Raw genomic sequence first — 16,726 nt, 5'->3', positions numbered from 1 at the left:
ACAAAAGCTCTGCTGCGATATTTGAAGGCTACTGGACTGAGTCAGCGTCTGAGTGACCGAACGATATCCCCAGTGGACTTTCTCTTCTTCCTTTAATCTTTCCATCCCCTTTTCCCTTTCCCCAGTGTAGGGTAGCCAACCGGGCTCAGTCCTGGTTAACCTCCCTACCTTTCCTTTATCATTTGCTCTCTCTCTCTCCCGTTATCCTCTATGAAATAACATAGGGACTTTCGAGTGTAAGGACCAAGTTATGGGAGATACGTAGGATAAGTTTGAAGAGTGTGGATTTTGCACATTCTTTCAATTAAATTAGATATGCAAGCGCTCCGGAGTGTTTTGTGCACATGTGCGTCTCACGAGTGGCGCAGAATTTAGCTTGGTACCCTGGTAAATCGCTAAATACAACTGAGACCAAACTTAGCCAAAATGTAGAGAATGTTACCACAAATCTCTACACGAAGTTCGATGCGCGCGGATCAAGCGCTTTTAGCAAAACATTATGCATCAGGTGTCCGGAAGTATCATACGGTCGTTCTCACCTGTGCTTGAAATGCCCCGACAAAGTTCTACGTTACGCCAAGTTTATGTTTTCTGGAGATGGCGTTCATGTTAATTAACTGCATCATGTGGCAAAATTTTAGCGGTCCTTGCCTAATTATAAGCGCTGCAAGTGATTACCGAAACCTCGTTTTTTTCCGCTTTCCTTTTATGCGTCATGCTAGGTTCGCAGTAGGTTTCCCTGGTGTCCTCGGTGAACTGAACAACGAACTTTGTTTATATTTTTTTAAACTTACAGGTAGGTAAGGGGAAATGTGTAGACGAGGTTCGAAATGTGGGTGACTATTTTCAGCTTTATCAGTATATTACGTGCGTGAGCGATCCTGAGCGCTGCAGACGTGTTTTATAAACAATCAGAATTTGTCCCGCTGCCCTGGTACAACAAGAGGCATCAAATCTCGGGGGAAGATGGGGAGGCATGGCACTTATGGCCAATGTTCTGTCGAAGTAAAATGTGTGTGGATGAATGACGGCCATTGGGAAACTTCCTTAAATGCTCGAAAGCGTTATATGCAGCCAAGGTTTCCAACGGACCAGTTATATAATGCAACATTTTAATTTATGTGATTTAATTACCGGCAACTGAAAGTCTTACTGCAACCACAGAAAAGAAAAACAGCTTCACTGGAAATAGAGTTGTGATTCTGAATTAACACGGCAAGCTGGGCAAGTTGGTGATCGAACATGTTCCTAGGGGTGGGCAGCACAACCCGGACGATTGTGTACTTCCTTTTATCTTTCGTCCGGGTTGCGCTGCCCACCCCTAGGAACATGCTATTCTGCTAGGTGGCTCATGTCGGCTATTTTTGTTTGGTGAAAGAAAGGCCTTGAACAAGGACGAAGCTTATTGGTGAATATCGTTTTGCCGTTCACCGATCGCCTTCGCCATTGGTATGTTCGCTTTCGCAATTGGCTAATGCAATTGTTTTTTCAATAAACAATTACAGAACGGAAATTGCTCCGTGATATTGACCGATGGAAGCTTGCCCATTTGGCCACTGTATGATTCTCTGTTTCGAATATTTTGCATACATCAGAGGGTGGTCATGTTCTTCCGGATTGGTTCGAAATAAAGGGATTAACCCTAGATTCAGGGGCCAAAGTGGTGTCTGCGGCACATCATGCATTGTACTCTTGGCTTATGCTGGCTGCAGTTTGCAGCCCCCGTCTCAAGGTTTTACAATATGTTCTCGTGGACAGTGACCTGACAAATTATTTTGAAGAGTCGTTTATATATATATTTAACTTCCTCTATGTGCGCGTGACCTGTTCAAGCCTGGCTTGTTCTTGTAATCTTATAACCTTTTTTTTTTATCTTTCTCTATTTTTCAACTGCCCACTGATATCAGCCAGGGTGTTTCTCTTGCGTTATATTTTTTAACAGCTCTTTGTATTCCACTATATTTTGTTGCTTTTGCTCTTTTTGCTGTTATTCTGAGATAGCCGACATCTTCTGCGTCCTAACTTCTCATTTATCATCTCTAATAAAGAAGAAGAAACTGTAGCAGTTTCTTCTTTTTTATTGTATAAACATTCATGTAGAAAACATCCATGTGCCCAAAAGCCTCCACAGAAGGCTGCCGCAATACAAGGCGGAATTTTTAAAATTTCCTCTATACTGTAACAGCGGACGTGTTGGCATGTCTAATTTTACTAAGAAACATTTGCTGTTTTATATATTTTCTTTGTGATTTTTCGACAAGCGCGTCGGCATAATGCGGTACTGAACCCGATAGTTAGGAATTGGTTTTGTTACATTGCAATGCAGCGGGGTGGAATCGATGGATTACGAAACAACAACCCACTAACGTCATGACTAAAAGCTCTGATTCTGGACGTACTAGTGGACAGGTAGGCCACAAGCCGTCACTTCAGTAGCTAACCTTTATGTGTAGGTCGTCGAAATTGTCGTAGTCCTCAGGGTCCATCATAAGGTAGACAACACCATTCTCTGTCACACCGCCTTGAAAGGAGAACCTTTCCTTGCCTCCTGCCTCGTCGTTCAAGCAACGAAGAAGTGCTGGAGCTGCGTTTTGAAATAGAACTGCAGTTTATACAGAGGACGAGAAACGCAAATACATCTCCCAGTATAAAATTGGAAAATTATCTCAAAGCATTTGAAAACACCCCGTGATCGGAATTCATAACTTATGTAAATAGTAGTGTCAGATTTATAATCAGCTTTTAATTTTCTGAGTGTTCTGCCAATTGTATTATTACCTTGACTGGCTTGTCTGGCTCTTCGCAATGACAGGTTACGAAGAGAATATAAGTCAAACCGCGTTAACACTAAGTTAACTCGAATACCGAGATGAGCGCAGTTTTGGCATAAGCGAATTTACAAAAGCTCGGTCACGCGAAATATCGTGAAAGTGCTCGTATGACGCCCCCCTCCCCCTCTCCCTAAAGAAGGAGAGCTCTGTGGCGATTTAATGGTATATGCGAGAGGATTACGTTAGCATTACGCCGAACCCCTTTGAGGTCCCGGATCCATGACTTAAACCACCACGTTCACCAAAATGGAAATTGGTGTTCAGGAGTTCATTCTACAGACGTCCTGCAGTTGCACTTATATATATATATATATATATATATATATATATATATATATATATATATATATATATACACACATATATATACACACATATATATACCTTTCGCGGAGGTCGCTGTCATCGGAACTTGGCCTCGCATATCGCCGCTATAAAACGCCCTTAAAATGATGTCGCGGTTTAGAGAGATGGTTTAGAGAGAAGTCTAGAGAGATGCTCCACCATTTGTGAATTAAGCAGCATTGGACGTTGTGGTTGTGCGGCAATTTTTCTTCTTGCCCTGTATCGATCGCTTCATTTCTTTTTCTCCCTTTTCAGAGTAGTGCACCCAATCAAACTTCAGTCTCAGCTGAGCTCCTATAATTTTCCTTTGCTCCCTCTTTCCTCCCTCTCTCGTAGCCATCGGAGCTTCTCTTTATGTGGATATTGGGAATGTACATGCTTCAGTTCGTGGCAGAAACAGCGCTGCGCTGTAGTAGTTGCTCGCACTCCAACGAGGGGCCGTCTTCAAGTAGCCATGCATGCCCAGCCAGCGGGGTATTCTGTGCACGCACCGGGAAGCGCGAAGAAAGTGCGTTAAGACAGCACGAATTCAGTTTTCTCGCGTGCTCACAAAAGTGAAGTGAGCACATGCTTCAACGGTGTAACATGGACAACTAATATTTCTTTTTCTTCTTTTCTTGTCAGAATTTTTTTGAAACACAAGCAAACGCATCTACGTACGATTCGTAGTTCACGTTGGGTATGTCTACGCTTGCAACTTAGTGAAGTGCGAAATAACGGCGCCGAAAAGAGGAAACGCTTTCTGATACACCGGCGGGCTGCTGCACCCCGAAGATAAACGTGAGCTACGAGGGACAAATTACTTTGGGAGACTAATGGGAAATAACTTTGATCACGTACGGTTCTCAACTACGTCGAAGTATCAATGCACGATAATTTTTATTTTTTTTGTCCTTTGTTATTCTGCCGCGATCGGGCCGGCAATTCCATTTGTAACGTCGTGCTCTAGGTACCGCCCCATGACGCCCGATGTTCTGCCGGAAACGTCCCGGGTCATTCATACCTGTGCATGCTTCGTCCGCTATTTTATTTGCGACGTCCGTAGCTGCGTCCTCAGTGGCCGCTAGCAGAATGACTTTGTCGTGGTCTTTAGCCATGTCCCTGCCTTCTCGGCGCACCATTTGTCTCAGTGACGTCATATTGTTCCCAACGGCAATGATGGATCCGGCACCTGGAGAGGAGAGACGCGATAACAGTGCGCACAAGTAAGACGGCGTCCGTGTAACGCGCAGCGCCTTTTCTTTTTTTCGTCCCAATTTCACGCTGCTGTTTCAGTTACGATGGTTTACCAAGTGTATAGCAATGCGTTCTATTCTATTTCAGTACATTGATAAGAATATAATAATGCATAGTAATTGAGTCGAGTGGTCTAAAACTGCCAGTGTATATCAGTGGACACTTGTTCAGCGAAATGCAGATTGATGCACCTTGCTGCGCGAGGGTAGTTTGTTTATAGTGATTAGAGGGCATTACTAACACGACCCAGTAAGAGAATGCACCAGCTTCTTTATTGCACTTTTGGCTTTCTTTAGGACAGCTATGCGTGCTGGTTTCTTTGCCACGGAATGAAGTGATGACGGCACGTAATACTGTCTTAGCCATTTTTTGTAGATAGCGTATACATTGTCAGTGAAAGGTATTTCTATATCTTAGTTCGATGAAAATCAAAGAGTAGAGAAATTGCGTTAAGAAGTGATTTCATCCTGATTTTATCAGGAAAACGCAGCAGACTATTGCCAAAGCCAATCTAACAGCGGGAAAGACATGCGCGAAGGATAGCTCACCACGCTTAAAAAAGAAAAAAAAAACTTATGCAGTAATAGCAACTCTAGAGGTCTGGCATATCAATTTCAAATAAAGACAAGAAAATACACAAACAAAGAGAAAGAACGGTCTAACTCTGTAATTGAATGTTCTTTATAGTTCCTCATTTCATCCAAGTAAAATTTATTTTTCATAAAAAAGATTGTGACAGAAAGGCTACAGAGCGCACCTATTAGTTATAATTGTTGAGAAACTTGCGTTTATAATAATGAGCTCTGGAATATACCGCAAGAAGAGAAGGTTTAAAGGGAAACAAGCGTACACCATCTCGATGTCACTCCCTCCTTTAGTCTTCCTGCACTACTGTAGGTGCCATACTTCAATGCCATACTTAATTCCATGACAAAGAAACTGGCATGCATAGCTATTCTAAAGAAAGCAAAAAGCGCATTAAAAACGCCGGTGCCTTCTCTTACCGTATCGTGTTGTTTATGCCCTTAAGATCACTACGAACAAACCACCCCCACGCCGCAAGCTGCATCAATCTGCATTTCGATGAAGAGCCGACTAATATAGTGGCACACGTTTATAGTGGCACATGTGACACACGCACGCACGCACGCACGCACGCACACACACACACACACACACACACGCACACACACACACACACGCACACACACACACACACACACACACACACACACACACACACACACACACACACACACACACACACACACACACACACACACACACACACACACACACACACACACACACACACACACAAGCTTGAAATTTTAGGCTTTCCAGCTAAGCAGTTGACGAAGATGTGCGATTCACTTACCTTCGTTATTTTCAAGAACTCTTGGTAGCAATGGTTTTAACCGTTGATGTGAAGAGCGCAGGTGGCCGAATTTGAATATAACGATGGTCTTGAAAGCAAGAAAGAGAAAGAAAAAGATGAAATGTAAACGCAGTCGTCAGGAACGTTTTACGTGTTTCAAGGCTATATATAAAGCTAATATAAAGCACGGTATTCGTGTGACCTACCACCAAGCCTATCTGTTGGTGAGCCCGTTTGCCGTGGAATCGCAATTTGCAAAAATGATTCATTTTTGTTGGTCTGAGTGTACGATGCGTACTGGTATTTTGTACACTGCCCATTATTTGTGCATATGAATGCATCTTTAACGCGCACCCGTCACGTTGACGCAGTGAGTTTTTGCGGTTTTTTGACGTCGCGCGACAGGCAGGTTCAGTGGGAGCAGCCCGAAAACTTTTTACCAATAGTCGAGGGCTAATGGCGAAAAGGCGTCGAATCAGAAATAACTGTTTTTCTTTTGTTTGGTCAAATCATGCATAATGAGCGTGTGCACATCATATCAGATGGGGAACTATCGCGGTTATTGTGACGTCGCGTGAGAGACAGGTGAATTGGGGGTGGTTCAAAAAAGTTTTTGACCAATCGCGGAGGGCCGATTGCAGAAATGGAATAGAAAAGCTTGGAATAGTTTTACGTTATAGCGTCTCTGTTCTCGACACTTTAACGCATACGTCAAGTTCACATGCCGTACACGTATCAGCGAGGTATACTGCTCACGAATTAATCATAACACATAGGTAGATTGATTATCACGCTCTTTTGTGTCACTCGCATTTAAAAACATTGCAGCAGGTGCAATGATGCCCCCGCAACAATTATCTTCCTCATCCTTGTAGGCATTTCCTTCTGCTAGTTCTGTCTTCAAGCGGCTTTCCTGTAAGGAAAGCTGTGGAGGCATGCAGCGTTTCCTGACAGGATAGAACCCTGTATACACGGCGCTAAAGGACGGAAGTGCCCGCAAAAAAAATGATGACGGTTATTATCAGGGAGCAAGCGGGTATAGACGATATTCTAATTGATATCAAGAGAAAAAAATGGAGCTGGGCAGGTCATGTAATGCGCCGGTTAGATAACTGTTGGACCATTAGGGTTACAGAATGGATACCAAGAGAAGGGAAACGCAGTCGGGGACGGCAGAAGACTAGATGGAGCGATGAAATTAGGAAATTCGCGGGCGCTAGTCGGAATCGGTCGGTGCAGTACAGGGGTAATTGGAGATCGCCGGGAGAGGCCTTCTTCATGCAGTGGACATAAAACAGGATGATGATGATGATGATGATGATGATGATGATGATGATCCGGAAGTTGTACACTGAAAAGGCATGGCAGGCTGAAGAATGTTTCACCATTTGGGATGTATAACCCTAAATGGACGCGAAAAAGCAGGAATGCCGGTACGCGCGCACATACGTATACTTGCAATTGCATAAAGCACGCATCAATGGTGCGGTGGTCGAAAAGCACTAGGCTGAATAAGTGACTATATTAAGCGTCTATGTAGGTCGGCAATGTAAACGGAACGACTTAGGCTCGCTCACAAAATGGTTATTCCTTAGGGCTGACTCGGACTCGGACTCACCGAGATTAGACTCAGCCGGGCTCACTCGGAGGCATACTCACACCCCTAGGACTCACTCGAGCTCGTACAAACTCAGAATGACGGGTTATGTCCGAATCTGAGCGAGCTACGACGCCTCTTTATCATCAAGAGTTTACTTTCGTAAATATGAAAAGAAAGAAAGCATTTCGCGCAAGCGATTGAAATTTCGTACCAATCTCAAAGATTGCTTACAGAAAGCAAATGTGCATTATTCTGCTTGAAGCGCGAAGGTGCGTAAGCAAAGTGAACATTAGCCGATGAAGATGATGATGACGATCATTTACTAGCATCGCCTTTGGAACTGGGCAGTGACAAATAGTCACCTAGCCAAAAAGAAATCAATTCACTTCGCTGCCAGCCTTGAAACAGGTACGGAAAAAAAGAAAACTTGCACGACCGGTAGAATTTGCTTATCGTAAAGGCTTCACAAATAACAAACGATCTTACAAGTCAGAGCAATAGCATATTTTTTTTTTGCCAGTTCGTTCACGTTCTCTCGATTTCGATTCTGTACCCATGCAATTTCTATCCTAACAGTTTTCGTCTTCTCACCGTTGATGGAGCGAGGGGGCCTCTGTTCCTGTTTAGGCTGTTGGACAGCAGGTTTCTTAGGGACTCTAGCACGGCGACCTCGTTGTCTGTTGCAATCTCTGCAAACAAGTCGTAGAGAGTGAGGAAAATGCCCTTGTTACTTGAAAATAAATACCCCGTTCTTTACTACTACATAGATATTTTGTTCGCAGTTTACGTACTTCGCCATAAGAATCGGATATAAGAGAAGGCGGCACTTCGAAAGAGAGTCTTGGCTCCGTGAGCATTTTCTTTCGCTATTTTACGTATTACGAGCAATTGAAAAGCAAATGGCGCGTTACAAACCGGAGATAAGATCTTTACAGCCATGTGGAACATCACAGCATAATGAACGCGCATCGTACGTGTATAGTCTCCCCGTTATTATATGTCGAGGTCATATGAGCATTTTGAAGCAGCGGAACCAAGCCGCAGGCAAATTGTAAGACACACTGACGGACACCCGCAATTGGCGTATGCTGAAAAAACAAACAAACAATAATAATACTTACGCAGCAAAGCTACCTGTGTGCATCCATTTTTTTGATACAATCTAAACATCTGTGAAGCTTATACCTTGATTGCTGTTTCACGGTTCCGTCCGTCAAGACCCGTGCAAGAGTATTATCAACGTCTTAGGCACTGACTTTACTCAACAACAAGAAACAAAAACACAGACGTTTCGCATCGTCAGTACACAAATGGTACCATCAGTACACAAATGACATCATCAGTGCACAATTAGGCCATAGAGTAGAATACTTCCTATTTATCTACGAAGCAGCCTTAAGCATCCGACAGGGGTCACGGTTAGAATTGGGCGAAATGGAAAAACAACAGCAACAACAATGCTCGTGTACACATAGTTAGGTACACGTTAAAGAACTCCAGGCTGCCAGAATAATCTGGAGTCAGCGCTACGACGTGCCTCAGAAGCAGATCGGGGTTTCGGCAAGTAAAACGGCATAACTAATATATATATATATATATATATATATATATATATATATATATATATATATATATATATATATATATATATATATATATATATATATATATATATATATATATACATACAATGCAACATAAGAGACACTTGCTTTCCACGCACTTCTGCCTCATAGTGACAAGGGGATGAGGTGTTGGACTTAGGACCAAGTGAACTTGCATTGAGGACTTATCGTCTTACACCAAGTGATTTCAAGGCGTACTACGATGTAATTGTTCTAGCTAGTTACTTACTATAACCCGATTATACGCTTATTTGCTTGTTATTTGTCATGAAAATAATCTTCGCTTCTTCGAGCGATGCCGACCAGGTGCCGTATAACGTTAAACTATGCCACTATGTTTTTAGTCCAATCTTCTGACGTCAAATTTGCGTAACCGCGGAGGCAAGGAAGGGGCGGTCACCCATATGGTTGTCTAAACAAACCAATGAAAACCTCCCCTCGTTCATAGGAGGTAACTTTTGTTTGCTTGAAAAACGAATAACATTGCCGACACTGAGCGGCTTGTCTTATCCAATTGGCTCATAAGAGGCGAGGAGCATGCTCAAGGGGAGAGGGATTCGATGGGGCCGAGCCACTGCACTGAATATCGATAACCGGATGAAGAGGGTTGTGCCGGCGTCTGCGATCAGTCCGCTTTCCCTTCTTAGCTTGCGGTGGCTCGTCAAATATCGCGACGGCATGAAACGGAAGCTTAAGAATGGCGCTAAAACGGATCCTCAGCAAAGAAGAGTTGGGAGAACGAGGTCGTAAACCTGCCGAAATTCTCGAAAACGTTACACGGCCACGCAAGAAGTTTTATTACACAAAAATAAACCCATGCTCTCCGGCAGGGGCGAGTAGCCAGTGCCGGAGCCATCGGCGGCAGCCATCTTTTTTTCCTTTCGGAACGGGGCGGCCTGCGGCTATTCAGAAGAAAATTCACTTTTGTGCGGCATTTTAATGCATCTTTGACGCGTACGCGTCACTTTGACGCGGTAAGTTCTTGCGGTTTGGAGACGTCCCGTGAGAGGCAGGTGAAGTGGGTGCAGGCCGAAAGCTTTTGACCGATAGCCGAGAGCTAATGGCGAAAAGGCGTCGAATCAGAAATAACTAATTTTGTTTTGTTCGGTCAAATTATGCATAATCAGTGTGTACACGTCATATCAGATGGGGAGCTATCGCAGATTTCGTGCCGTCGCGTGACAGACAGGTGAAGTGGGGGTGGTCCAAAAAGTTTTTGAGCAATCGCGGTGGGCTGATTGCAGAATTGGAATAGAAAAGTTTGGAATAGTTTTACGTTATAGCGCCCCAGTTCGTGAAATCTCAGTCGTAATCCATAAGCGATTTTTGAAATGTCCGCTTTGTCCTAATGGCCACTGGCAATATTTTCACCCGCTTCATTTGTTGAGCTGAAATGAATGATCTGGCTTTGTCAAAGACTTATTTGATATTGAAGGGAAGCATTTGCTTAACAAGAAAAATTGATTGAACTTGATTTCATAAGGTTATTTATAGTTGTTTCGGCACACAACATTAGTTTTGTCGCTATGGTAGGATGTTGCTATGTCGACACGGATTAACTATCTTTACTGTAACAAAATCATTTTTCGTAAGCACTCGGCAAGATAACATTGAACGTCACCAATTGTAGACACGACCAGGGAACGGGGTGCCGGTAAAGCAAAACAAGTGCACAGAATACCCAAACTGAACATCAGGTTCTTATAGCGGCACCTGGTGTACGGCAGTCGATGCACGATCTTTCCGCATACTCTCCGCGTCGCAGGAGGTCGCTTTGTTGAAATGCGCGCTTAATTTAACGCCCTCTTCAACCAGCCACGGGTGTGAGAGTATTCAGAACTTTCGAATTGCGAACCGAATGATACCCTATTAGATTTGTTCTTGGAATCGAATAGCCACTATAGGTAAATGCGAATCTTTTCTGAATATTTTTCAAATATTTGAAAACTTCCAGTGCGCCCAAATAAACATAACATTGGCGCAAAAGTACGGTAAGCTTTTACTCCATCCGACATAGTCTAGACATAAAACATGATAACTTGCGCAATGAAGGAGGCTACGTTACTTAGGTAGCCATACTTTGCAGGCCGTAACGCGGTAGCTCGCCCAATGAAAACCTCTGTGCATGCGAAAAAACTACTTACTAGCTTCTATTGCTGCATTTGGGCTACTAATAAACAACGCTTCAGAACGTATTTTGTAATGACAGAAGCTTGCTAAATTTAAGAATACTGGGATATGAACATCGCTTTATATTATTTGAGATGACGGCTGTTCATTATTCCAAAACTATTGGAAAAGTACTCGACATTCGATTACCTTATGACACTATTCGATTCGTATTTGATTCGGTCTCAGAAATAACTATTCGCATATCCCTACAACCAACACATGTCGTACGGGAATCTAAATTGTGCTCTTACATTGAATTTCAATGTCTCAACGATCCATTTGCATCTTTGCATAATTAAGACATAAAGAGTGCATAAATCACAAACAATCTTGCAGCTTAGGACTAACTCAGAAACGTAGAAGTGTTTTTATCAGGCAACTACAGAACCGCTTCGAAGGGTACTTGTTACATTTAAAAGAAAAGAAACTACCGATGTTGTTATCCATTCAATTCATTCTTTTGTTTGCTATGTCATCGATAATATAGGCCGCTTATGAGTCGCCGGCTTGTCCGAAACATTAAACTGTCGCACATATGAAAGGATGACATATGACGAAATGAATCCTTACAGCAATTATGCGGTTAACTACCACTCACGGAACATTCATTTGCAAACAATAAAAAAAGGTTCCAAATAACAGAAATAAAATACTTTCCGTATAGTCATTGATGGCGCACCGTAGGTAACCATCTAAGTAAAGACACGGATTTGTCACAACTTTCAGCAGGGAAGGGAAAAAAAAGACAGGAATGAAATATGGCAGGTCGGCATAGTCTTTCGATACACTACAGAAGTCATAAACCACACACGAAGACGGGGATTAACGTGTATGCGCGCACGCACATAAAGCGAGAGAGAAAAGAAAATGTCGTAAAAGGAACAAAAACAAGCAATTTACGGAAGCGAGGACCACTCGAATGTAAAGAAATATTAAAAAGAAAAGGAAACCTCAGGATTATGTCCACACTGCAACGATATAGTACAACTCAATTGTGAAGGCTTCAAACTCTTCAGAGCAGTTCGTTGCGCTGATGAGCCATTCCATCATTCATGAAGTTTTTACATTTTAAAAGGACCGTCATGCAGCCAATTTAATGATGGCTTCAAAACAGTTTTTTGTGACTAGTACCGGGGGCAGCAAGAGGTGTTCTGTATTTTACTACGACTGACATCACTCGCAATAAAGCAAAAACAAGCGACGTAGACGATAATGAAGTCTGTGCGCGTATGCTGTTCCTAACTTTAAACGATGAATCATGGAGCCGAACACACGGTCACATTCGATAAGCAAAGGAAAAGAGAAGTCATGATTCGCTCTGTACAAAACAGTGTCAACGTAAATGCCATAACAGAGTGACACTTGAAGCAAAATTTGCAGAACACATTACCATTTGCAAATTGCTGAAGAATGAACGAGAATAAGCTTTTGCCCGTTAAGAGCTAGATTGCACCAGTACTTTCATGGATGGCAGCGTGTACAACTATTTTGGGTTCGCTAGCTGAAAAACGGCTATTAATTAACCCGTGATTCGGTGGTCAATTGGCGCAAACGCTTCTTAAATCAGAGTTAAAGTGAAGACAGTTCTTTTTTTACATCAGCGGTGATCCGGGTAAAGGGTTGTGGTTTGTTAAATTATGTGCACCTAGGGCCAGTATCGCGTGCTTCAATGCCCGTGCCGCATAATTTAGCCCTATATTATACGAGAATTAAATTTGTACACGCCCTTTACCTTTAGGAAACTACTACCAGGCTTTGTAGCCCTGTGTTGGCCCTTGTAAGCAATGACTGTGTTGATAGCGTATACTACTTTATAGCTGCATCTTTTCATCTGAAGTTTACATCTCGTTTAGCAGTGCTGTGTATAACGACAGTTAAATAAATTCAAACACCGCGACTGCATGGCTACGTCCATGTGGATTCAGTAGGTGTAAACATGCAAATGACACATTGCGTGCTCCATCAAAAGACGTTGGTTGCGATCCATGCGTTAACAACCATTGCTATCGGAAGATACGTACCGGAGAAGTTTGCACTACGCGCATAGCAGCTGATAGTCGATGACGACGTCTCGTTCGCCAACTGCAGCTGTAGCGCGCCGTCGATGTCGCGCTTGTTCACGTAGAGATGCATGAAGCGGCCGCTGTGGCTACCAATGTTCAGGCGCTGCGCCAAGAGTCTGAAGAAAAAAAAAAGGAGAAAGATAGCTCACATAACATCAAACGTGGTACACGGTGTTCATTATCTCTCATACTTCTGTATACGCGATACCAGCACAACGCGAGATTTTTCACAGCATTCCCTTAAAAACAGTGAAAAAGTTAGCGCCACTAAAACATTTTCTAAAGCTGCATCAGACGTGAAAATACAGAGCCCGAATACTTTTAGGAAGCAGTATAATTAGTATTATTTATTTTCAGCGACCAGGCCATCACGAAACAAGCATGCGAGTTTCGAAGTGGAAACATTGAAGTTCTGCCAACTTACTCGACGGTCCTTCTTTGCTGCGTCATCCACAGATCGTTCGCGTATGCGTCGGCATCCATCACGACGAAGATGTCGCCTGGTGTTCTGCACTCCGCTATCAGCCGGACAAAAGCATGCAGAAGAAAGCATGTCTGTCGTTGCATTGCGAAATAAGTTCACATGGCTATTATGTTGCATTGTCGTGAAGGTTTGCATGTACACCGCAAACGCTATCGCATATATTGCTAATTAGTAAAACAACAAAGTTCAGAAAGCAAGCGACGCCTAATCATTCAAACTTACCTTGCACAAAAACGTCTTTGCGGGAAATAGACGGGGACACGTGTTTAGTGAAGGAAAAAATTGGAAGGTCAGCCTGTCCACAGAAAAAGCTTTCAAATGCTAAAAGTCATCGCACATTACTCTTGGTGTTTAATTGGAAACGTAACACGATAGACAAAAGCGGTCTCGATAGGTAGTGCGCAAATCTACATGAAGAGCGAATCGTTTTCAAGTGTAGCGAACCGTCATGCAGGTTTGCGACAGCATCGTCAGCATCGTCATCGACAGCAACTTAAGGAGCACGTCCAGGGTTCGATCAAAGCTCAGAAAGATGTTTCAGAGAAAGATACCAATAACACTGTTTCATTTAAGCAAGCACGTCAAATGAACACCTTCGGCGCGCCACGCGAGCACTTCTCCCACCGTTTGGCACCGACCTCCCTGGCGGCCTAGCACGCTGGGAAGAGGTCTTGTTACGAAGGTTACGCCTCCGTGTCGCCCTCACCCCGGCGGTAACCTGGTCGTGGTCGGCACAGCACCGTGCCTTCATCAGCGATTCCTGCCCCTTCTGTCTCGCTCATGTCTGCGAGGTGGACACTGGGCACCTCCTCTGGACTTGCCCTTCTCTACATGCCCTCCACCAGAAACACCTGCTTCGATGTGCACCACCCCCAGGTCGGCCGCCAGATGTTAGAAAGTTGGATCTTGGGGCCCCACCACCGGACATTGCAGGACTTCCTCCGCGAATCCGGAGTGTATCTACACCTTTAAATATTTCTTTATGCCAGAAGGTACGCTGTCGCAATAAAAAAAAAAAAGCACGTCAAATGGTTATTCAGGACTATTGTGTTTGGCTTTCAAGCAATGTTACAGATGTGCCCTCAACCAAAGGCCGGGCTCAAAGAATGTAAAGCTCACTCGGAGCCAACCATCCTGCGTCCGCACTCGTCGATCACCAGAAGCAGAACGACTAGGCCACTATCGCACGCATGTTTCTCTCGCTGTAATGTTCTTTCCTTGTTACAGCTCGCACTTGGAGGCACCGTGTTATAATGCACTATCTCCGCAATCGGCCCACATTGCCTAGTACTTTTCTTGTAGCAGCTCACGCTACGTAGAACATGTGCGACGCTGCACAAACTTCATGATCGCTAAATTTGGCCAAGTTTTAAGATTTCTTCGCCAAAGTACAAGTGCAATATACACCACATGAAATAGCGATATGTACAGCGTATGATTATACAACAGGTAGTTGCTGATGACGTTAGTCCCGTTTCCTTTAAAAACAACTGACGCGTTCATCGTTTTTTTTTCTGCTCTTGTTTTCTCGTCTTGTCTGACCTTACCTTATCCGCCTTTGCAGAGTAGCCAACCGGACAGTTAATCTGACTAACCTCACTGCCTTTCACCTCTTGTTCTCGCTTCTCTAGCGTTCTGATGACGTCAGAATCTGTGTTTCGCTCGCTTAAGGTCATACACTGCTTATGCAGATCCGGTCAATTACCACGTCATAGGCTCGCGTCGAACGGTTGGTGTAGAAATCGTGCCATTGCCGTCATGCGATCCTCTTCGACGCGGTAATCGTCATTTTGCTGTCGTTAAAAACATGTACGCTCGCGACCCACACACGCAACTACTCAATTTACAGGCTGGTATAGGTCCACCTGTATCTGTCCCCCTCGTATCGTTCTGCAGAACACCAAACAATCTAGATAGCCAGGTACTTCCCACAATTACCACAATGCGTGGGGTCTGCTCAATCACTTTTATGCGAAGCATATTTCGAGAGCTCAACCCAGCTCCTCAGGCGCGGCGGTGTCGCCTTCAATACCACGTGACACCGTGACGTCACGACAGAGGAGAAGTGGCTTTGGCTCAACTCTTGCAAGATGGGCTGGGTGGGAATCGAACCAGGGTCTCCAGAGTGTGAGACGGAGACGCTACCACTGAGCCACGAGTTCTATGCTTCAAAGCGGTACAAAAGCGCCTCTAGTGAATGCGGTGTTGCCTTAGAAACGAGCTGTTTCTAAGGCTCAGGCGTGCGTCGCTTGCTCAGGCGCACATTTCGTTGCCGCGCCGAACGCCGCGTTGCTTGACGCTCACCGCGTCCAATGCGGGGCGCCCCTTGGCGGGGCGACGGGAACGCTGTCGCGTTCCACTCTTGAAGGCGAAGCAGAGTAACGCATGAGTTGTTTCTTCGTCTAGCCGAACCAAATATAGCCAAGCAACAGCAGTTCACCAGGCTGAACACTGGTTCAACAACTAAAATAAAGGCTAGTATGCTTCGCATCCTGGGCTTAACCTTAGCTAAGCCACAGCCATTTTTTTGTTCTTGTACTTCAAGAGATTAATTGACTCTATCTTCTGAGAGCATTATATCTTAATTTTCTTCAATTTCTTTACTTGTTTGTCATTAAAATTTGAGATACACCTTAATTTGCTCTTCGCAAAGGATCATCACTTTAACAAAACCCTCGTGTTAGTTGTTTAGCGGCGAGAAGTTTTTCTAGATCGTTCTCACCTTGGTCTGCTGTTGGCGGGTAGCGGTCGCAAAATGCAGGGTGTCCTAAAAAACAATAAGGAAAAATAAAAGGAAAGAGAGAGAGAGAGAAAATGAGTTGACAATTGCTGAAAATCAAGAGTACACCATAGCCTACGTACGCTTTTTGACGCCGACGTGTCTGATGCTCACGTCGCATATGTCACTTAGCACTCAATGGTTATCATCATGTAGTTGTATAGAATATTAATATTCAGTAGACTGTTACTTTCATTTGAAGTTTCACTGGAC

The 16,726-nt window shown here is 43.9% G+C and overlaps 1 protein-coding gene across 1 annotated transcript in view; it reads right to left on the bottom strand.

Annotated features, from left to right (window-relative positions):
- LOC135907788 (uncharacterized) overlaps positions 1–16,726 on the bottom strand; it is a 71,579-nt gene that overhangs the window by 10,507 nt on the left and 44,346 nt on the right. Inside the window, exons 21-27 of the mRNA XM_070532299.1 lie at positions 16,457–16,501; positions 13,675–13,768; positions 13,209–13,366; positions 7,982–8,079; positions 5,791–5,878; positions 4,180–4,347; positions 2,442–2,584 (exon numbers count right to left, since the gene is read on the bottom strand). Of these exons, the coding sequence (XP_070388400.1) occupies positions 2,442–2,584; positions 4,180–4,347; positions 5,791–5,878; positions 7,982–8,079; positions 13,209–13,366; positions 13,675–13,768; positions 16,457–16,501 (794 nt within the window). The remainder of the gene's footprint in view (positions 1–2,441; positions 2,585–4,179; positions 4,348–5,790; positions 5,879–7,981; positions 8,080–13,208; positions 13,367–13,674; positions 13,769–16,456; positions 16,502–16,726) is intronic.

This window comes from Dermacentor albipictus, chromosome 1 (assembly GCF_038994185.2).
Source record: "Dermacentor albipictus isolate Rhodes 1998 colony chromosome 1, USDA_Dalb.pri_finalv2, whole genome shotgun sequence".
Classification (NCBI taxonomy): domain Eukaryota; kingdom Metazoa; phylum Arthropoda; class Arachnida; order Ixodida; family Ixodidae; genus Dermacentor; species Dermacentor albipictus.
Note: the sequence above shows the minus strand (reverse complement) of the source record. Positions and strands in the feature narration are given on the sequence as shown.